At 37.9% G+C, this 21,296-nt stretch overlaps 3 protein-coding genes and 1 long non-coding RNA gene across 7 annotated transcripts in view; 3 read left to right on the top strand and 1 right to left on the bottom strand.

Annotated features, from left to right (window-relative positions):
• LOC110017490 (uncharacterized) overlaps positions 1–21,296 on the top strand; it is a 132,759-nt gene that overhangs the window by 26,020 nt on the left and 85,443 nt on the right. The gene's annotated exons all lie outside the window — the stretch shown is intronic.
• Positions 4,455–10,128, top strand: ppp1r14d (protein phosphatase 1 regulatory inhibitor subunit 14D). The gene is made up of 4 exons (XM_004082360.4): positions 4,455–4,913; positions 8,891–8,971; positions 9,520–9,552; positions 9,715–10,128. Exons 1-4 carry the CDS (start codon positions 4,734–4,736, stop codon positions 9,781–9,783), a joined length of 363 nt encoding a protein of 120 aa, XP_004082408.1. The 5' UTR covers positions 4,455–4,733; the 3' UTR covers positions 9,784–10,128.
• zfyve19 (zinc finger, FYVE domain containing 19) lies at positions 11,571–14,600 on the bottom strand. The gene is made up of 11 exons (XM_004082361.4): positions 14,355–14,600; positions 14,140–14,261; positions 13,997–14,050; positions 13,751–13,911; positions 13,516–13,658; positions 13,269–13,377; positions 12,932–13,150; positions 12,751–12,827; positions 12,498–12,599; positions 12,243–12,406; positions 11,571–12,025 (listed from the first exon to the last, which is right to left on the bottom strand). Exons 1-11 carry the CDS (start codon positions 14,406–14,408, stop codon positions 11,947–11,949), a joined length of 1,284 nt encoding a protein of 427 aa, XP_004082409.1. The 5' UTR covers positions 14,409–14,600; the 3' UTR covers positions 11,571–11,946.
• Positions 14,666–18,761, top strand: bub1bb (BUB1 mitotic checkpoint serine/threonine kinase Bb). Of its 3 annotated transcripts, none has more exons than NM_001252246.2 (9): positions 14,666–14,738; positions 15,244–15,396; positions 15,517–15,576; positions 16,573–16,717; positions 16,801–16,997; positions 17,085–17,248; positions 17,337–17,548; positions 17,633–17,733; positions 17,893–18,761. In NM_001252246.2, exons 2-9 carry the CDS (start codon positions 15,254–15,256, stop codon positions 18,167–18,169), a joined length of 1,299 nt encoding a protein of 432 aa, NP_001239175.2. In that variant the 5' UTR covers positions 14,666–14,738; positions 15,244–15,253; the 3' UTR covers positions 18,170–18,761. The 3 variants fall into 3 exon arrangements, with proteins under 3 accessions (NP_001239175.2, NP_001361758.1, XP_078796390.1); NM_001374829.1 differs by having other exon boundaries at positions 14,666–14,741; positions 15,219–15,396; XM_078940264.1 differs by lacking the exon at positions 14,666–14,738 and adding an exon at positions 14,896–15,020.

Here is a 21,296-nt window from a genome sequence, read left to right as displayed (position 1 = left end):
ACACATAAATATAATAGTTAAGAATAAATCTTATACTATATTTACATATAGGATATAGTATTAATAAACACATAAATACTACAGTTTAATAATAGATCCCATACTATATTGTAATATTGGCATTTTGAGCTTGTCATGGTATAAATAGAGGGAAACCCTCTATGTATACAGGGAAACCCATGATGATGGTTGGGGCCCTGATGGGGCATGGAGAAGCGCGAGAGTGCAGTTGAATAATATGAAGATAGTGGTACGGAAGACACGCCTAGTCAAAGAACACCGGGGAGCAATGAAACGCATGGAAAGTGATATGGAGGATCTGTTGAAACATGAAGGTGAGCCACAGGAGGTGCAGGGTGCATTAGGACAGTGGTTATGGGATTCCAGAAATTCTGTTGGGTAAAGCGTCAGTGGGGGGTCACGCAACAAGAAAGTAAAATAATAATAACCTGTAAGAGGCATACTAAAAGAAAATACTGCCGTGTAAGAAGCAGCAGCTGACATCTGAACCAACAGCGACAACTTTATATTCTAAACTGTTTGATAAACTGTCCTCCTTTAAAGCCTGACATTTCTGATGAACTCTAAATTAGAATAGGAACGGTGTTTTGTTTGGAAATGTTCCTTTGTGAAGGAGCAGGGAATTGAGGTTTTACACAGTGAGATAGGTGCAGCTGTGTATGCGCCCCAGCAGATCCACTGGTGGAGAAAGGTTTGAGAGAACTGTAAAAAGTTCTTGTCTATGTTGTCCTTTGCTTTGTCTGTGTCTTAACAAACCAATTGTGGTTCGGTGTGTAAATTGTGTTTGTTTAATTGGAGAGAAGTGTAAATGGCTAAGGGAGAACAGACAGAGAGAAGCCGGGGCTTGGGGTGCATGAGGTCAGAGGTGATTGGGAAACCAGTGTGCAAAAGCAAATGAAGAGCAGCAAAGGAGCACCTGATGACATGAGCATGGATACCTGTCAGGAAACTTTTACTGAAAACAATCTGTAAAGAAATGTGGTAAGTTCGTGCCCAGCTTTCCAGACATACAAATAGATTCAATAAGATTCATTCAAGAGTTAAAAAACAAAACAAAAGGATAAGCTTTTGAGGTTTTTCTTGCAAGCAGGGGGCGGACAGACAATGGTTACATTCATTCTGTCCACTGAAGGTGTATTCAAAAATCACAATCAGTTATACTGATTGTGACACACATACAAGAGTTCAGCCTCTCCTCGCAGCTGCATGTCGGCAGCCTGGAGTTCCCAGGGTGGTGAAGTCAGAGCTGTTTGTTATAAAGTTTAGCTGTTTGTTTTAAAGAGGAGAAGCACTTAGGTGGTTGAGTTTCCCTCCCACCTATTTCAACAAAACCAAGGTCAAGTTGAGAAGAGGGAATGATCCAGGTGGTTGAGTTTCCCTCCGACTCCACTAAACCTTGCATTTGTAACCTTTGATTCAAACTGAATGGCTTCCCTTTTTGCATAATTTTAAAAAATACCCCAACAACATCAACACTGGCAGCAGTTTTAAAATAGATTGTAGTGGGACTTTAATTTGATCAAGACAGTGTACCAGTACAACAATTTGGTAATTTCTCTTAGCATGCAAATAGCTTGAATAGAAAAATGTTTAGAGGGCCTCCATCCATCCTTGCTCTCAGCTTGGCTTAGTGGGGCACAAAGGAACAGTTTTTGCTAAGTTATTGCGCAGATGTTCACTTTATGCAGTATTTTCCTACAAAATGTAAGTGATGGCTCTTTGAGAAACTGGTAGGTACAGAAAATGCCAATTTACTTGGAGCATGTGGGTGTCTCAGTGTTAGGTATTTGTCAGATCATAAAGTATGAAAAATCAATACAATTAAGTTGTTTATTTTAGTAATACAACAAAAATGTATTTATGTAATCATTATATTGATTTGGTAAATCATTTAGGACAAAACAAAAAGAAAAATGTCTCGGTTTGTCTATGGTGGTCCACCCATTGTTTTCAGGCCTACTGTTAGTTTAAAAAAAAGACAACTCGTTGTCTCTGCTGAAGATCTGGTTCTTTGTTTGTGGTTTGAGGTGGCTCATCTCGTGCAAGTCTTTTGCAGAGAGAATTGACTGGAACTGCATGAATGCAAGCAACTGAAAAACGTTATACGGAACGGCAGGCAAAACCTGCTGGAGATGACTGCAATCTCTGAGGGGGATTGTGCAATAATGACTGTTGCAAATACCACAAAAAAACAACATCTGATAGGGAGTTAATCCTGAAATCTTTGGTAAACAATTTCTTTTAGGACTGTTTTACTCAAAAGAGTAAAGGTGTGCATCCATTTTATAGCAGTACCAATGAAGAAACTATTTGAATGTAAAAGATTTGACAAACAACTTAAACAAATTTATTTTACAAAATTGTTTTGAGTATTTTTAGTTACTTAAGAACCAAGTGCTTTTTAGTTGCTGCATGTTTTATTATTATCAATAAACTGTCCAACAGAACTGAATAGATCACTGTATTACAATGAAACGTGGTTTCTCTGACATTAATTAGTTTAATTCCGTAGATGTCTACACTACAGAGTTAATTATTTTGAGTTTATATATTAGCACCATGAGTTACAGCCTTGATATTGATATAACTAATAGATTGCTCCATCAATTTTCCAAACAGGAATGAAGTGGGTTTAGACCCCGTTTGGGGTCACAGGGTTGCTGGAGTCTGCCCAACCGCTGTTGGTTAAAGGTGGAGGTTACACTCTGGACAGTCCTTCGCGGGGCAACACATTGACAGACAACCACACACACACACGTTCACAACTAGAGTCAATTAACCTATGAAGCATATTTTGAACTGTGGGAGAATGTTAGAGTACTTGGAGAAAACCTACCCATGTAACAATAGAACATGCAAACTCCACACAGCAAGAACCCAGCTGGGGTTTGAACGAGGGCCTTCTTACCATGGGATGAATGTGCTAACCACTACACAACAAATTCAACCACATTTTCATCAGTTAACAATGTAAAATGAAATGCTTCAAAAGAAAAAAAGCATTGATCTTTTGTATTTATACACAATATTTATGTGACTGTTGTCTTTTGTAGAATTTTTGTGCTGCATTTTTTTAGATTAAAACATTTTCATCCACAGGGTGGCAGTGTGACTCCATCAACAATTTGAAAAGATGAGGGCGGTCCCTCATCTTTAACCTCATTGTGTTCTGACACACTATAATCATACAGTTTATCATTAACTATCATAAAAGTTAAAACTTGCTACTAAATCTGTTTTCATCCCTGTTGCAGTATGGAGGCATTGAATCATATACAACAGAACCACTGAGGTGGAAGTGTCTTTTTAAGATGAATGTAGATGAGTTGTTGAATTGTTTCACAAATGCAGAAAAAATATATTTACAGAAAAATGACTCAGAGGAAGAAAAGCGGCCACAAGTGGCACAATAAACCTTTCACAAAAACACAAACGCTGTTTTCTGCTACTGTTCTCGTCTTCATCTTCGAGTACTGAGTCACTTGTCTAGGTCAGAGGGGACAGTACCTAACATGAGTCTTGAGCCCAGGAGCTTTTTTTTTTTTCTAGCTAGTGCAGAACCGTGCAGTGTGAGACAAGAGGAATTTATTTGTTTGGCTGGAAAGGTGAGCTGCTGGCTGCCTTCAATAATTCAGTGTTTGTAACAGACGGTGCATCAGTGGGTGAACATGTGCAGCTACGTCTGATGGGAAGTTCTTGCCAAAACAAAAACTAAACCCTATTGTTCATTTGGTAATAGGATATGTGGAAACTCTCCAGCCTGTTGATTCTATTATCCTATATAATGACAGCTTTGTTAGTTTTTTTAATTGTTTCGTTTGCAGAAATAAGTGTTACTGCTTTTGACGTAAAAACTGATCACTTCAGGAAATTACGGTAGTTAAGATTCTTTCATAAAACCTTGGTGTTTTGTTTTGTCCTTCATCCATTATGTAAGGATGCGTAACTGATGACTCTCACTGGACTTCAAGGTTTATTAAACTCACATCTGATAATGATAATGATACAGAGGACAAAGAAACTACCACCCCAGAGGAACCCTGGCTAACCTGTCAGTGAGGCCCGACTATCATTAAAGGTCTGTAAACACAAGACCAGTAACAATGTCAGAACCTCACGAGGTAACTCGAATACTCTTGGGAGAAAGAGTTAGTACTGGGGTGTGATCTGTGATAAGCAGTGATCTGTGAAAAAAGTACAAAAGTGCAGAGAGATTTTCAACATTTATCACATCAGATAGCCCTTTATATTCATTAAAAGCAATAACCCCAGGCGGACTGCCCTTTTGCCTCTTCTCCGCTTTTTATTGCTGTAATTGACCTATGCTCTTCCACCTGCCATAGGACGCAGTATGAAAACCAAAAGGCAAATACACACCCTGAAAAGTGCTCATATGCACACACACAAAGCCATATCTAATTACCATTCTCTTGATACTGCAGCCAGTGGGTGTTGCAAAAGGAGGAGGGAAGGAGAGCAGGACTGTGAGCTTCGGAAGGAGGGAGGGAGGACGAGGAAAAGGCAGGGAAGCAGAGCCGGCATTTCAGAGACAGAGACTCGAAAGATAACAGGATATACGAAGCAGCCCCCCAGATAAGCAGTTTTAGAAAGACACCGTGCAGAGGAGTCAGCCTGTGAGTCTGTGAGTCTGTGCATCCGGGGGGTGATACAGCTCTGTGTGCCTCCACGGTACTCCTGAGGCCGTGGCAGCCATGGCGTCAGAGCCCAGCACCCAGTCCAGGGTGATGTTCCAGGCGGGGGACAAAACAGAAGAGCCAGCACACCGTAAGCTGGGCAAGCTGACAGTGAAATATAACCGCAAGGACCTGCAGAGGAGGCTGGACATTGAGGAGTGGATTGACGGGCAGCTGCAATTGCTGTTTGACTGTGAGGTAGGATAGGGCACACTGACAAACATTGAGATGTAGATTGTCTGAGGAGGAAGGAGGCGATGAAGAGTGTTGAGGAGGCACTGAACTGGTCACAGGTGCATGTTTGGAGGATCGTGTATGAGAGCGTGCCTGGGCGGAAAGCACGAAGCCTTCACGTGCCGACCAACTGTCTGCAGAGTGAGCTGTGCATGGATGCTGCAGTGTCTTACCACAGACGCACCATCATTCTGCAGACACGCCGGTGAAGCCCCAGAGGAGCATTTATAGGCATGTTGCTATTCTGTGAATCACCTGAGTCACCGCCAGCATTTCAACGCCTCATGGCTCATTAACAATTTAATGTATGGATCTAAACAGTGCTAAGTTATGTATGTTAAAGTGAACTGAATAACTAATAACTAAAAAAAGAGAAATTACCAACTAAAAAAAAACAATGTATGGTTTTAGAGCTTACAGAATATAGTTTTTAAAAAATAAAATGCAAAGCATAAATGCCCTTCAAGCAGGATATTTAGTAATAAGCTAATTAATTGTAAGCATGCACTGGATCAGCACAATCAGCATACCCACACATCAACACAACCCTCACAACTGCACTCCTATGTTGTGGGATGCAATCCAGTTATGTCAGAGGCTCCATAATGATTTGCTTGGCATTCTTTAAAGGGAAACCATGGAAACAGATGTCTCTTCGCCCTCTAGAAACAGCGTGGCATAAAGTGGAATAAGGGGGGGGGGTGTCTCCAAGGAGGTGTGAGCATCCAGGTGATAATGCAGATCAGATAACAATAATGCCTTCTATTAAATGCCAGAAAAAGGCAGTTGAGTGTTTCTCACTTTATTTCAAGAACAACGAGACATCAAATGGCTTACAGCCACTTGCCTGCTTGGCATTCCCTTATTACACAAGAGATCCATCCATATGGTATAGATGAGAGCTGCAAAACCTGACTAGGCAAAATGTGAATACTTCGATTGATTGATGTAGAGAGCAAACTGCAGAAAGTCACAAAAGACTTGAAAATTTCATTTAAAACTACTTCTATTGAAACTGGGTGAGTCATTTGATGCAAAAATTCTCCCATTTCATCCATTAAGAAACTGGAACATAAAAACTCCTCAGATGCAGTATTGGGTAAATATTTGCGTAGATCACTCCGGCAGAATTTTTCTGTTTCTTTTGCAGGAGCAGTCCGATGAATTTTGTGTCTCTTTAGGGGAAAACTACCCTGTTTGGTCTTCGGCGTGCAAGCATTTACCGACAGTCCTCGTGTCTCCTCCTGAATTATTTAGCTGCATTTCTAATTCATCCATGCACTGCCTTCGTTCAGAGAGGATCCCTTTATGACATAGTTCACACCTTTTAAAGAAGAGATGAAAGTTTTATGGTGTGTAAAACTGATCTAAGCCGGTGGTCTTTTAGCAAAGACCTAAAAATACCCTTTGACAGGGTACACTTGAGTACAGTATGTTTCTATAAATGTTAACATCCTAATATATGTGGAGAAAAAAATCCTTTAAAACACAAATCTTTTAGTATTTTAAAAAAAATCAAAAGGTGGAAAAAGTATTTTTGAAACATTGTGCTGCTTTTTTACTTTATGAAAAACGACAAGCTTTAGGGTTTTTTCATACTTTATTTGAACTACTTTATGGACATGCTTTTAAGCTCACTGTTTTTCTTGTAAATGACAGATTTGATAAATTAAACATGAATTAGCAGCTTTGCAAAACAACAGAACACAATTTTCCGGAGCACAATTTCCTTTCCAAAAACACATTACCTTTGTCGTTAATGTGTTGTTGTAGTATTTTACAGAAAGATAACTAATTACAGGAAATCTGATTGACTTCATTTGAACTCAACCACATCTACACAGACTAACTTGGACCAAAGAATTTCCCTAGCCATCCCTTCAAGCCTTTTCAAACATGGTTTTGATCATTAGGTTGAATTTGGTGCAGAATGATCAAAACGTTATGGTCACACAGCCTTTGTGTGTGGTGGTTTAAACATCCAGCTTTAATTTCAGGTTTTGAGTCTCTGTGTTTATCTCAAATCAAGATGAGTTTTGGGATTAAAAGCTAAAGCTGGATTCAAAGTTTGACACAACATAAACTAACAGTTACACAAGTCAGCACAAAAGAACTACATAAAAAAGACCAAGATTTACTACAAAAAAAAATGGCTAAAATGCCCTCCAACTTAACCACGTATTTAAACCTTTTTATTGTGACAACACAAGTTGGGGATTGTGGAGTTCATAACCATAGAATTGTATTTTAGAGTACTGAAAGTCGCAATTGGACATTTATGAATGCTTCTTTGGTACAAACTTTAATTTTTTTCACTAGCCGTCAGAGTGGAATTGAGATGTTTATGACATAAAGCCTTGTTAAAATGCAGTGCTTCTCTGACAAAACTAAACAACTTGCAGCTGAGCAAGACGGTAAACTGAGAAAACACTTCTATAAAAGACAAAAAACATTGCAAATAATTACTAAATAGTTTTTCTGTCAAATTACTGTTATTAGCTGCTAGCAGTGGTGGAGCTAGACCACTTTATATGGGGGTGCGAGTGGGGGCCAGAAGTCTTTTATAGGGTGGCAAATGAGAAGAGCAGAGTTGACTGCCATTCTAAAAGAAAGGATCAAAAATGCGTATTTCAAAAAGTGTTACTATTTTAATTATTATAACTATTATTATTAAAACAGCAGGTCTTTTAACTGAGATGCTAGTATTAATGCTTTTAAGAGCTTGTATTGATTTTAAAAAAAGTATTTTTCTATAATTACACTAATATTGGCTCCAAAATTGGGGAGTAAGTGGGTGACAACGCTTTTTGCAGCTGCCTCCCTTGTTCCCCCTGCAGCTCTGCCTCTGGTCGTTCAGCCTTTTTTGCATCTGTAACTTAACTGCCAATTTAAGGTTGACCAATGCTCATTGAAAATAAATCAATTCATTTAAAATGCTTTCTACATATGGTATGTTAAAACATCGATGCTAATGCTGTCATTCAAAATTATTAAATTATTAAAGAGAGAAGCATTTCAGCACAGGGACACTAAAGAACAAAAATGTCCACAAGCACAACAACCCTCAGAAGCTCACACTGCACAGAGTGGACCAAGAGTTCAGAGTTGCATTTATTCTGCAGACATCAGCAGAATCCCACTGTCCCAAACGGGCAGCTTGTATCAATTACAAAAAGCACAGGGGACTAAAGGAAGCTCCATCAACTGCACTACTCAGCACTTCCTCATTGATTAACTTTCTCTTCTCCCAGAGATCCTCAGCCAAGAAAATTCCCTTAAAGATAAAATATTCACTCTAAAATAGGGGCCAAACTTATGAAGCATCGGTGTTGATCCGCTGACTGCAGATACCTTTATGTTCTACTGGTGAGCACTCCTGGTATCCTCTGAAAATGAATCCTACTCTGTATTTGTTTTTGATAACTAAGGACTTCAACCAGTACATTAACTCACCATTACTATTAACATTTACTGCCAGCTTTTGCTAAGTCCAAGGAGATAGTTTATGAAATTACGTTTTTTCTAAGTTGCTGTTCAGAGACAAATATGTTCTTGAAAGACAATTTAAGTGGAAATCTGACACCATAATGGGGATCCTCTAGTGTAATCAGCTCATTAAACGTGCAAATACAGAATTTTATTGGGACATAAATTTGTTATGCGCTATCGGAGAGATTGTCCCGAACAAAACTAAAACCTAGAAGCTCTTAAATATATCATGAGGTTTCTCTTTGATCTTATCTTCTCTCTTAAATGAGAATGCAAATTGATAAGGGCATTCCTTCCATTTGTGACTAAAAGATGGGCCAGATGCCACCATTGTATAATGCAATGATCATTGCAAAAGAGCTTGAAGTACTCACAAACAAGGACATAGGAGCTGTATTTTTAATATATGAAACAGAATACCTATTGAAAATTTCTATACCCTTTCTTCACAGGAGGAGGAGATCCCAGAGTTAGAAATTGACATCGATGAGCTCCTGGAGCTGCCAGATGAGGGGCAAAGAAGTCGGTTGCAGGTATGACTGTGAAAAACAACCTTCAACTCTTTAACAATGTAAATGTGACATGAGGGAAGATGTTGTTTTCTACTTGTATGTTGAAGAATTAATGATTATGTTGTGGAGCCATAATATTATTAATAGCCTTTAACTATATAACTGAAATACTAAGTTTGTAGCCTTAACTTACAAGGGTCTCATATTTAAGATAGAGACGAGCGCAGACTGCAGTGTGCTAAAACAGGAAGTATTGTGAAAGTCTTCTGCTGCAAAAGTAGAGCATTGTCTGACCTTATCTCCCTTTCAGGTGATGCCCATCAGATATCTTTGCCCTTTACTGAAATTCAGATGTTTTTCTTACTTGTCTCAAAACATAAAAGCGTATTAGGAATATTGGAGGAAAAAAAACTTTTACTTTAAAACCAGTATAAATATTTTAGTTAATATTTTAAGGTTATGGGTGCAAGCTTTTTAAAGGAAAAAGCAATTCACTGTGCTACAGCGCATCAATTATTAAACGGTAGAAAGTGTTGAAATGGCCAATCTCTCTTTTTTGTTCTTGTTAGGAGCTGCTGCAAGAATGTGGAAAGCCAAAAGAGGTGAGATAAAACATTCTGGGGTAAATATATATATCTATATATATCTATATCTATATAGATATAGATACATAGAGATCAGTTTTTAAAACATGAAATGTGCATTACCATTATCTTTTTTCAATTTAAATTATCTTTCAAAATAAAAACGTGCCTTTCCCACAGGACTTTATCAACGGACTTCTCTACAGGATAAAAGGTCTACGCAAAATGTCAGGTCCCTTGAAGAAATGACACTTGATCAAAACAAGGATTCAACACAACAGGATTCTGTGTCTCTTTCCATCTGCCATGTGTTAACCATCTGGATGCCTGTATGTGCAGTTTGTATCTCAAATGGACTCCCCGCCCGACTTCCCACTTCCTGGTTCAGTACACGTCTAAAACAAGAGATTTTTTTTTATGGATTTAGTTCCCCCTTAAAGACTCCTCTATTTTGTCTGCCTTTTGACAAACACATGTGAAGGCTGGCAGAACATTTCCATGTGGCAAACTGTTGATTCCCAGTTGCTTATTTATGTACATAAGTATTTTGTTCAGGTAACAGTGTTGTTGGAATAAAACTGAACATTTTCAAAACGAGGCTGTTCTGAATCATGTGTATGGCTGTGTTGGATTTTAAATGGAGATAAAATCCTTCATAATATAACAGAGAATCTATAAATAAATAGTGACATGTTTATTTCTGCCATTACATTTACGGTACAAATGGAAAACCCTCTTATCGTTGTAGCACTTTATTATAACCCAGAAACACAAGGAGTGATTATGTCTTGCCGTCTGGAGATAACTGAAAGGCTTTTTGCCTATCAGCAAATTCCCAGAATGCACCATGCTGCTCTTTGTCGTAAATTTTTCAGTAAAGTGATGGATGCAAAAGAACGGGGTTGACATGTCAACCCTGGCAGTAAACAATGAAATCAACAGCCGGATGTTCCATCGAGTATGCATTATCCTCGTCCATTTCCTGTCTGTGGTGGTGGTGAGAGGCATGACCAGAAAAGACAAACAGGCAGCGGCTTCCTCACGAACCTTAATGGAGCAAACCCCCCCGAGGATGGTATAATTACGCTTCACCCTCAGCTCACTGAACAGTAATGCAGTGATGATTCTTCACTCCTACAGATTGTAGGGGTCCTTTTGTCGCTATAGCAATTGAACGACTAAACCCCACTTCTGCTCTCTGTTCTTATCATCCATCCATATGGAGAAAACCTACACATAAAAGCTGCCAAAATATATGTACCCGTTTGTTATCCCCCCTTAAAAAAAAATCACATTAAACAATGATGTTGAAAGAAATTTCCCAAAATGAAAAAGAGAGCCAATGCTAATGTCTGTCACATCCAAATACAGACTGTAGGAATGACAGCTTAAAGCACGTGTCAAACTCAAATGTGGCCCGCCATGTCATTTTATGTGGCCCGTGAGAGCATAAAAGTTTTTGATTTCTTAGAATAAAAACTAAAAATTTGGTACGTATCTATTCATATCTAGGGGGAATCTGACTTGAAATATTGGATTGAGTAACTATACATTAGGACTTAAAGATTGTCCACACAACCCAACCTGACAGACTCAAATTTAAAAGGATTTATGGTAGAGTAACAAGCAAACATGTGTTTTCTATGCAACTGTAATTGTCACTTAAAAAAAAGTAAATAAATAATGAGTTATTTAACATTAAGGAGTATTTGCATTTATTTTTCATTGCATTTAGTTACATGTATAAGTTATATTTGGCCCTTTGAGGACAGCCACTATGCTGATGTGGCCCTCAATGAAAATGAGTTTGACCCCCCTGGCTTAAAGGAAACAAAGCTGCCAGTGAATCTTTTTACAGTTAACACTTTGGTGTTTTCTGTCTGACAGTCCTAAAAGCCTATGGTATTCCATATGAACTCATGATCCGTGTGCTTTCTGTGTGCACGGAAAAAGGCAAAAAAAAAAAGTTTACAAGTGCAAACTACACTTCTGGTTTCTCATTCTTGCCAGTAAAAAGTAGGACAACTGACAACAAGTGATGAAAGAAATCAGTTTGACAGCTTTTATTTTTCGCTCTTTGTAGTTGCTTTGTGGTCATGGCACAATAGTGAACATACTTTTACTCTCTACACTCCGAGCTGTTTTTGGATGAGGTTGGTGTGGGTTTTTCTGGTACCTATTAAATATATTGCTGAGGTTAAACCAGGTTTCAGAAAGCACAGAAAGTATGCAAAGCTCTTCCTGCAAAGAGCTCCAAATTGATGGGTTAAAGTGAGATCTGCCTTGCGTTATTTAAATGTAGTGTCTACATTTTTAAGGTTCTACTTTAGCAACATTAATAGGACACTTTAAAGACTAGAGAGTCATGAAACAACAGCGCCTGATGAGACAAACAAGATAGCAGTTTCACTATCACGTCTTCTTTTTTGTCTTTGGCGCTGTGTATTTGGTAGTTTGATGCTCCATTCTGTCATATTTATCGTGGCCTTCCCTGGGGACATAATGGAAAAGGGGAGAATTGATAATTCATCACACTAAATACTTTATATTCACGCTGCTTAACAGTACAGCAGCGTGCCAACATTTTATCTGGGTCATAACATGCATTTCAAATCAACACTCTTGATATCAGAGTAAGGATTTCCCATAGAGGGCATCGTTTTAAGTCCTGGTCAGGAATATTAGCTCTAAAAATCTGAAATAGTTACCGGAAGCAGCGGTTGCAGTACAGGCTTCCGTCACACGTGTGACAACGAAGGCTGGCGTCTTGATTACAGATGCAGCACCATGGAAGCTCTTCTTCTTCACTGTCTGATGACTGATGCATGACAGCAGCAGGTGAGATTCTGCTCTTAGGAGCAGGAGCCGAACTCTACACGCCACAGCAAAAGAAAGCAGTGTTTTAAATAAAATGCAGCCAAACAGCTTAAAAGAAAACACAGAATTTTGATCAATGAACATACTGATTTTTTAGACTTTTTTTTGTTTTCTGTGTTCCTGGGGCCACTCTGCTCCATGGGTATATTGTAGCCACTAGCTTCATCAAGAGCTGCCTCTTCTGAAAGCTGGAAAGTCAGAAAAACTAAAAAACATCTTAGCCAAACAGCAGCCTCTTGTGGTCAGAATGAAATGCTGTCCTCAAAAAGGTGCAACAAAGTAAGTGTTTAGTTTTAACTGCATTGTGAAATGCCCTCTGCTTTTCTGTGAATGCCTTACCTGCTTCAAGATTCTCCTCACAGCCTCTTCTTCAGTCTCTTCATCACTGTCAGGACTCTGGAAGTCCTCCATTGTGACTAAAAGTGTATTATAGAAATGTCAGTTACAAAGTTTTAAATTCAAAGTCTAGTCATTTTTCTCCGTCATAAAACTATAAATGTTGGTAAACTGCTCCCTGCACCTTTTTCTGGGTCCTGCCCCTTGAGCTGCGCCAGCCTCTTTGCCATATGGAGGACCTGCTCTTGGGAATGTTGCTCCTGCCTCAGCTCCTGCATTGCCTCCTCGAGAAGACGGTCTTTGTCCGCCTCCAAATGTTTCACCGTCTGCCGATTTTCCTCTAAGTTCTCATCCCATGTGGCACCTTCCCCTTTGTTCAGATCATTCATATGGCTATTTATGTCTTTGAACAAAAAATAAAATATTTAGAATGAAACCAGTTTTCCATGATTAGATTGTAGGGGCAGTAAATTTTATTGCTTTTTAATTAAAACTATTTTTTTAAACAAGCAAAACATTACTTTGTTCATGGTTTAACTGCTGGTTGTCAATGCAAACTTCCTCTGTCATCTGAGTAATCAAATCATTAGCTTGTTCAGTCTGAGTCCGTTTATCAGGAAGCTGGTGAACCTGTCCAGACGAGAGCATAAGGATGTGTTAGCAGGTAGACCATACTATTACCGGACTATTTATGAGATACTTGAGACTCTACCTGGGTTGCATATTTTATAAACCATCACCCATAAAAGAGGTGGGGATTTAACTCACAGGAGGAGGAGCTTGAGATGGTGGTGGTTGACCCCGTAGAGCAGCCAGACGGTCCTCCATTTCCTCTATGGAAGGCACTGGCTGGCTGGGTGCTTTGAGAGCAGCGAGACGAGACTCAAGATCACTCTGAGAGGGAGATGGCTCTATAGAAATGGGGAAAAAAGTATGACAAATAGGAGGAAAACTCATGTCTATTATAGGTGTTTAATTTATGCTCATTAAAAAAAGATCCTACTTGGTCTAGTCTCCTCTTTTAATCTTTGAAGACGCTCAGCAATAATCTGATCTTCTTTACTTAGACCTTTACATGGTAGATGACCCGCTTTGTTGCTCCCTCCATGTGCAGCAGATTTCACAGACTGTCCCTGCTGTTTGGCCTCAAGGGCGGCGACACGCCTGTAAAAGACAGTAACTTTAGATAGTGTTCTTAATAAACCCACATGTATGTATTTTCCCCCTTTTAATCTGATCACATACTAACTTCTTGTAATTTTCTGGTGGGGACCATCTTCCGGCACTGCTCGGAGGTTCTCCACTGATGAAGAGAATAAAAACAAAAGATTATTCGACTTTGGAGAGTTCATCAACATAATTCAGCAGCACTTTTTATTTATATATTTATACCTTGTCAGATTACCGTGACATTGCTTGCAGACCTTCTGTTGAGTGTTTCCGCAGCGAGGCACCACAGCACTAAAAGCCAAACAGCTGGGGCAAAAAGATCGCCCGCAGTTTTTACAGCCCAGCTATAAACACAATATTATATAGAATAAGCCTTCAGTACACATTTATCAAAACACAATCGTGTCATGTTCATATTAGCCATGATACTACTATACCTCTTTTTTGAAAAGACTAAACTTGGATGCGCAGCAATAACAGCGACCGTCCATTCTGCCCCTTCATTAAATATGAGGTTATCACATACGATACACCAGCAATTAAATGTGAAAAGAACTTTGCAAAATTAAGAAAAAATAAAATTAAAAACACAGAAAATGCTTCCTCCTGTTCTTGTATTATATTACTGAACGTAGCTAGAACCAATACCGGAAGTAAACCGGAAAACGTCATTTGTCGTCATCTTTGTTTTTCCGGTATTTTCAACCCACCAATCAGCTTTCTCCTTGTGTTCTCGCGGGACTTGTTCAAAAAAAACAGCGAGCTAACCGTTTCAGCTTTGCACGGTCCAAGATTTACCTGCTTAAAAACTAAAGAAGCTTGTAAGTAGTAATAGTAATATTTCATGTTTTATATTGAAGAAAATTTATTTTATTCTAATTGATTTGCCGAGTCTAAAAATACGGCCACGATTAATTTAAAGCATGCGAATAAAGTGATGGAATATCCATGGTTACACACTCCCACCCTACGCTAAGCTAACTAGCTTTTCGAACAACAACAACCTGTCTTTTTTTCAATTCTCAGAATGAAAACATAATCTGTTTTATCTCAGAATGAAAACATAATCTGGCATAGTTGGTTGCAGCTTGTAGGTTTACACGGTAATACCCCGTCTTAACTGTTTTGTCTACTGTTGATATTTGTGGATTATGGAAATCCTGTAGCAGCACAAACTGATTAAAATAAAATGTATGTATGTAGCAAAGGGCAAAATGACCATTGTTGTGATTAAATTCACATAATCTTTGGTTTGCTTACCTTTAATATCCTGTGATTATTTCAAAGTTTCTGATTGGAGTTTTTTGCCCTCTCCACCTTTTCCAGCATTTCCACTATGGCGGAAGGTGGTGATGTGGAATGGGAGCTAAGCAAAGAAAACATTCAACCACTAAGGCGGGGAAGAGACATATCTGCCTTACATCAAGCCTTAAGTCAGCAACAAGATGGACCCACATCAGCCATAAACCAGCAGAGACAGTATGGATGCTTTTGCAAACACAGCTATTGATCTGAAAGATTTTCAGCTGAAAATGTTTTGGAGTTTGAACATAGTTTTGTTTCCATTATTTAAAAATGTAAACTATCCTGTGTTCACAGAACATTTGAGTCTGAGCTACGCATGTATGATGGAGACGATCCTCTTGGTGTTTGGGATAGGTAAGCGACTTCTAACTAGGAATGCAACAATTCACCTTCCCTACAATTCGGTTCAGACCTCGATTTTTGGATCAGATATGTCCCGATCTGTTCACGCGATTGGAAATGGGGCCCAAGCTTGTAGTTTAATCATTATTGAATGTTTTATTTCCATCAGGAATCAAATATTTATTTAATTCTTATTATGATCAGTGTTACATACATCAAACTTATTATTACAGATAAATGCTCTGCTGGAAGTCTGCATATCATGAACAGATACCAACATTTTATTGCCTTAAAGCTCAGCAGAGTATGGCACTAGTTTGAGTAGGAGGTGGTTGAAAACAATTGGATAAAGTTAGCAAGAAATTCATTGATACAGACTTTTCAGGATCAATAACTCCTTTTAATAAACATTTAAAACTGACAGGAAGTGTCTGTATTGGTTTGTCCTAACACAAACAACATTCAAATTTCATATTAAAAGAAAAATATTAGTTTTTGATTTCTTTTTATGAGAATTGCTCAGTCTGTTTTGAGAAATTTGTACCTGAGCTGCCAACTGAGAGGCGGCAGTGAATCTTACACCGTAAATATACTGGAATGCAGTAGTGATGCAATGATTAACTTTCACCACGATTCGGTTCATTGGTGTAACAAACTATTCTAACTTTCCCCAGCAGGAAATCAAGCGACTTCTGGTTATGTCCTCTGATTCTTCAGTCACTGGGGTTTTTTCAGGGTCATGATCTGAAATTGTGCAGCTGCTCTATGCCTCCCGGAAGTCAAATGGTTCGATTTTAAACCGAGATTTGTGGGATCCCTAGTTCTTACAATAAATTTAACTTGCAATTGAATGTGCCAAATTTTTTCTTTTATTTCTTTTTTTTCTTTTTGAATGTTTGCCAGACTAATTCAGTTGGTAGAGTTTAAAGATCTTTAGAAAACCACCGATTTTCAAATGTTTGAATCTCTAGATCTAAAATGTCTTTGTACCTGGTTGACTCCTTACAGATATATAAAGTGGACAGAACAGACTTTCCCACAGGGGGGGAAAGAAAGTAACCTCACAACACTGTTGGAGCGAGCTGTGACCAGATTCACTGAAGACAAAAGATATCACAATGATCCTCGCTATGTAGACCTCTGGGTCAAATTTGTACGTACTCCTAGCTTTAGATTCATCTTTCCCTCTGTTAAATCATGTTTTATAATGTTTACAACATGTTTGTCCGTTATCAGGCAGAAAACTGCCCCGAGCCCCTGGACATCTACAGGTACATGCAAGCTCAGGGAATAGGGGTGATGCAGGCTTCCCTTTATATTGCTTGGTCTGAAGAATATGAAAAGCAGGGCAACTTTCGCAAAGCAGACCTCGTATATAAAGAAGGCTTCACCAAGAGTGCAGAGCCACATGACAAGCTTCTCCAGTTTCACAGGTATGCAATGAAATTAACATAAAAAAGATCTTTTTTTCCATCTTGTCTTCCTAAAACAATTGTGCGATTGTTTATTATTGTCGACAGGGCTCTGCAGGCACGTGTGTCCCGGCAGGTATTGATGACTGTGCATGATGACAGCAGTGACGACGAGCCCCAACAACCTGAGAGAGTTTCTTTAGCTGATCTCAAACACAGAGGAAAGAAAAAGGCAGTTGCTCCTGTCAACAGAACTGGGCCAGCAATCAAAAGTAAAAAAAAAAAAAAAGGGGCTCCAACAGCATTAATATTAAAATGATTTTTGGAAAATATTTTAATTATTGATGACTCTGTGGGCAGGCATTTCTGGAGGCCTGCAGTCCCGTGGTGCCCCGGTTCTCGGCAATGTTTCGAACAGTCGAGTGGTGATCTTTGACGAGAACAAAAACCAGAGCGCCGACTCGTCAGAATTCACCGGCTCATCAGAACTTGAGCGGGATCCTTGGTCGGCTCTTCCTACATCAAGAGCAAAAGAGAATGAGCAGAAGCCTGAAAGATGGTGTGATGTTAAGGTAGGAGAGAATGACGGGCCGGTTAAGGTGTAAGTATTTCAGTTCAGTGCAGACAGCTTGTTTGTATGTTTATATTAATCACAGGTACGGCAGAAAACAAAATTTGGACATGCAGTTATGGCTCCTCCGCCTCCCAAACCAAACTTTCAACCATTTGTTGAGGAGTCAACCCAGCCTCCAGTAATGTGAGTAGCAAAACACAACATTTTTTATTCAATCACATAGCTTGTTGAGTCATTTCAAATCTCCCTGAACAGTAAATGTGAATCATATCAGTTTGGTGTTAACTGGCGCTTTAATAGAGGTCAATGAATAAAACATGAGCATTTCTTTCCTCCATAAAGGACCCCGTGTAAGATCAACCCAGCAGTGAACACAGTTCTGTCGGCGCGTAAGCCAAGCAAAGAAGAAACTCCTTTGAAAAGACTGCAGGACCATCAGCAGCTCCAAAAAGAAGCAGAAGTGGGGAAAGTGCAGGAGCAGAGCATGTACTGTAAAGAGCTGCTGCTCAGGGGCGCCACAGAGTTCTGCTTCGAGGAGCTGCGCGCTGAACGATACTTCATGAAGATATTTCAACACTCGCAAAGTGCCAAACAGGAAACAGACCAAGCTTCAGCTTGATTCACACTTTTACAAAGACTTTATATCATGTGACCACTTCATGTTTTTGTGTTTAATTTTTCTGAGTTTTTTTTTTTTGTCTTTTAAGAATGTTAATTTCTTTACACGGTTTAAAGATCTTTAAACTGCTCTTTATAGTTGTGCTTGTTTTAAAAACGCAGTGAGAAGAAACTCCTGCTTTATTTTTTTTGGCATAAAATCCCAGAATGGTCAACTGAATATATTGTCAAATACACAAACAGTTTTAAATATGTAAATAGTGTTTTATATAAGCTTTTTTTTGTTTTTATAGGTGTTTGGCTATGTTTTTTTTTTGTTTTTGTTTAACAGAGTTTTCTGTTGCAACTTCTTGTCTTCACAAAAAAATTCCAGTTTTCATCTTTATGTGTTTCCCTTTATTGCTTTGTTCTCTAAAACTGCTTATCAGATATGCTGTTTACTTTTACAGCTTTTATCATTCAGTTTTGCTTTTCATATATATATATATATATATATATATACCGCTTATGGTAGTAAGAATGTATTCAGTTTTTTGGTCGTAGATTCTGAATTAATGTTCCTTTCATGCCTAATAAACCTTCTAAGCACCTCACAGATGATGTATGTTATTGATGCGTGGTGAGAATGAGGGTATTGCTCTGTCAGTAGGGGGCATAAGAGGGACAACTCACAAGTAATGGGTGTAGAATATCACTGGGCTCTTCTGTTGCTGTGATTATTACAGAGGATTTTCTTACAAAATGCCTTAACATTTGCCCTTACATTACCAAGCTGAAACAGCCTCAAATAGGAATGACTGAATTCCTCCAAGATGGTGGCTGGTTGATAAGCAGGTAAATTCACCCCATGATAGCAGGTCAGTTTTTCCCTATTAAGACTACCGCTGATGGTTCATGCAATGCTTCTTGAGCTTCTTCATCAATGTTCTCCAGTGAAAGATAATGTACACAATCCATTGTGTACACCTTCCACTCACACACAGAACTTTTAAAGTGCTTTACAGAGAGACAACATTAATGCAATTAAAACAATATAAAATAAAGGATTAAGAAAAGATTTGCTGCAAAAACACAACATATTTGTGTTAGATCTATGCTTAGATGTTTTAATGGTGCAAACATGTAACTTGCAGCTTCTGTCTTCAACACTTTGGAAAAAGGACACAAATAAGAGAAGACTTGTTAAGGTTTAATTATTTTTATGTGAACTGACACTACTGCAGATAAAGAATGTCATTGAATCAGTAATTAACGGTTTCATTGTTGCAGTGTTTGACGTTTAACTTCTGACATAATGATTCAGGGTCTTCAGATCGATCCTCTTAAACTAAAAAGGTTATTAATTTCACGTTTATTCATGTTTGTTACCTCTATTTTGGCCCTGGTCTATCTCTGACAGACTTTCTATTTCATCTTTGATGCTTTAAAAAAATAACAGGCATCTACGGCATTTTCCATCAAAACAATCAAAGCATTTTTGTAATTTTTTCAAGGCTTACTCAAAAACGCATGTGTTAAATGGTCATAAGTGCTGGAGATTCATATTAACTTTGGAAAATGGTTGTGTGGCAATGTATCTGATGTGTGAAGTTACACGAACTATTGAGAAAATGTGCATTTTGTCACAATCTACTTTTACAATACACTTTACAGACCTGTTGAGGTGTTGTTGGTTGTGACATAAAAACAGAAGTCTTTATTTTGCAGAGACAGCTGATTTTATTTTTTTGGACAGTTCTTAATATTATTTTATACAGTTATCTTTCTATTTTCTACACCAGCATCTGTTCTTCTCTTGATTCAAGTAATTGCAATAAATAATTGCATTTATTTCATCACACTTTTTTTTTTTTATAAATAAAAGTGATTTGAGTTTTTTTTTTTTAAGTGGTGCACACGTTTATATTTGTGAAATGCAATAAAAATCCATACATTAATAATCTATCAATACAAAGTTTATCAGTACGTTTTTGAGCAAACCTTTTTTTTTTATTAAAAATATTGAAGAAACATGCAGAATCACACTGTTGTAAGTTTTTTTTTTACACCTCTTTATTCAAATATTTGACAAATCACAATTTTAGTTTGTTCTGAGATAAAACAAAGAAATGTTAAAGAAAGAAATCTGTTTTTGTTATATTTTTAAATGATGATGGGTACAGAAAATGAAAGGGCATCCGTGTTGCATGCTGGGACAGAAGCACAACTTTGTTTGGAAGGTTTTCTCCCTTTCTGCTGTTACTTTACCTCTTTTTTGTTAAAATTGTTTAATGTAGAAAATAGGAAAATGGAGGAAAGGAAAAGAGGAGAAAAGATGCACAGATGTGGATTTCAGAAACCTTAATATTTCCGATTCATATTTAATAAGTTGTTTTTATGTTTTCCTCAAGTGCATCACAGATCTAACAAACATAATTATTTAATTTTTCCTGCAGTTGTTTTGTATTTGTGGTAACACAAAACATTAAATTCCTGTCATCTTCACTTGTGATTATTTTAGAACGCCTACATTAATATTTAACAACAAGAACAAAGCCAACTTATTGTCAGAATAATGGAACATAAACATTTTAGATTTAATTAAAATAATCAGTTAATAATGATATAATAAACCTATATAATTCTGCTTTATTTACTGATATGGATTGCCTTGTCAGAAATTGTACCACTAAGCATTTTGTTTACATTATAAAAACAAGTTAAAGAAACTGTATGATGTGGGAAAGGGGGAAGAATTACAGGAGTTATTTTATAGTCAAATAAATAAAGTATTTAAAAGTCTAAAAGAAATGCTAATCATATCACAATAAATCCCATGTTTTTTGCTTTATTAATACAGACACATTGAATAAAGGATAATGGAACAACAAGAAACTATTTTTGTTGCCTCATAAGATGATCCCTTGTGACAAATATTACAATTCTCATGCTTTCATCCCAACCTATAGGATAAGAAGAAATAGTATTCCGAAAGGCTTGATTAATGTCAAGACATCTTGACTTTTGCTCTATCTACCATCATAACCATATTTTTTATTTTGAAATATTTTTAACTATACCCAATTACCAATTGCAGTAGCACAATCATAAACATAAATTACATGGTGTGGTGCTGCTCAGGAAAAATG

This window comes from Oryzias latipes, chromosome 22 (assembly GCF_053564925.1).
Source record: "Oryzias latipes strain Hd-rR chromosome 22, Olatipes_Hd-rR_3.1".
Lineage (NCBI taxonomy): Eukaryota > Metazoa > Chordata > Actinopteri > Beloniformes > Adrianichthyidae > Oryzias > Oryzias latipes.
This window is presented reverse-complemented; position numbering and strand designations above follow the sequence as displayed.

Bases quoted from the DNA above. Each gene is read 5' to 3' on its own strand.
- zfyve19 (XM_004082361.4), bottom strand. From the start codon at position 14,408: ATGGACGGTCGCTGTTATTGCTGCGCATCCAAGTTTAGTCTTTTCAAA. The intron at 14,262-14,354 runs GTATAGTAGTAT...TTGTGTTTATAG, and splicing joins TTAGTCTTTTCAAAAAAGAG to CTGGGCTGTAAAAACTGCGG. The intron at 12,600-12,750 runs GTAAGGCATTCA...CTGACTTTCCAG, and splicing joins TGAGGAGAATCTTGAAGCAG to CTTTCAGAAGAGGCAGCTCT.
- ppp1r14d (XM_004082360.4), top strand. From the start codon at position 4,734: ATGGCGTCAGAGCCCAGCACCCAGTCCAGGGTGATGTTCCAGGCGGGG. The intron at 8,972-9,519 runs GTATGACTGTGA...TGTTCTTGTTAG, and splicing joins GGCAAAGAAGTCGGTTGCAG to GAGCTGCTGCAAGAATGTGG. The intron at 9,553-9,714 runs GTGAGATAAAAC...CCTTTCCCACAG, and splicing joins AATGTGGAAAGCCAAAAGAG to GACTTTATCAACGGACTTCT.
- bub1bb (NM_001252246.2), top strand. From the start codon at position 15,254: ATGGCGGAAGGTGGTGATGTGGAATGGGAGCTAAGCAAAGAAAACATT. The intron at 15,397-15,516 runs GTATGGATGCTT...CTGTGTTCACAG, and splicing joins GCCATAAACCAGCAGAGACA to AACATTTGAGTCTGAGCTAC. The intron at 17,549-17,632 runs GTAGGAGAGAAT...TATTAATCACAG, and splicing joins AAAGATGGTGTGATGTTAAG to GTACGGCAGAAAACAAAATT.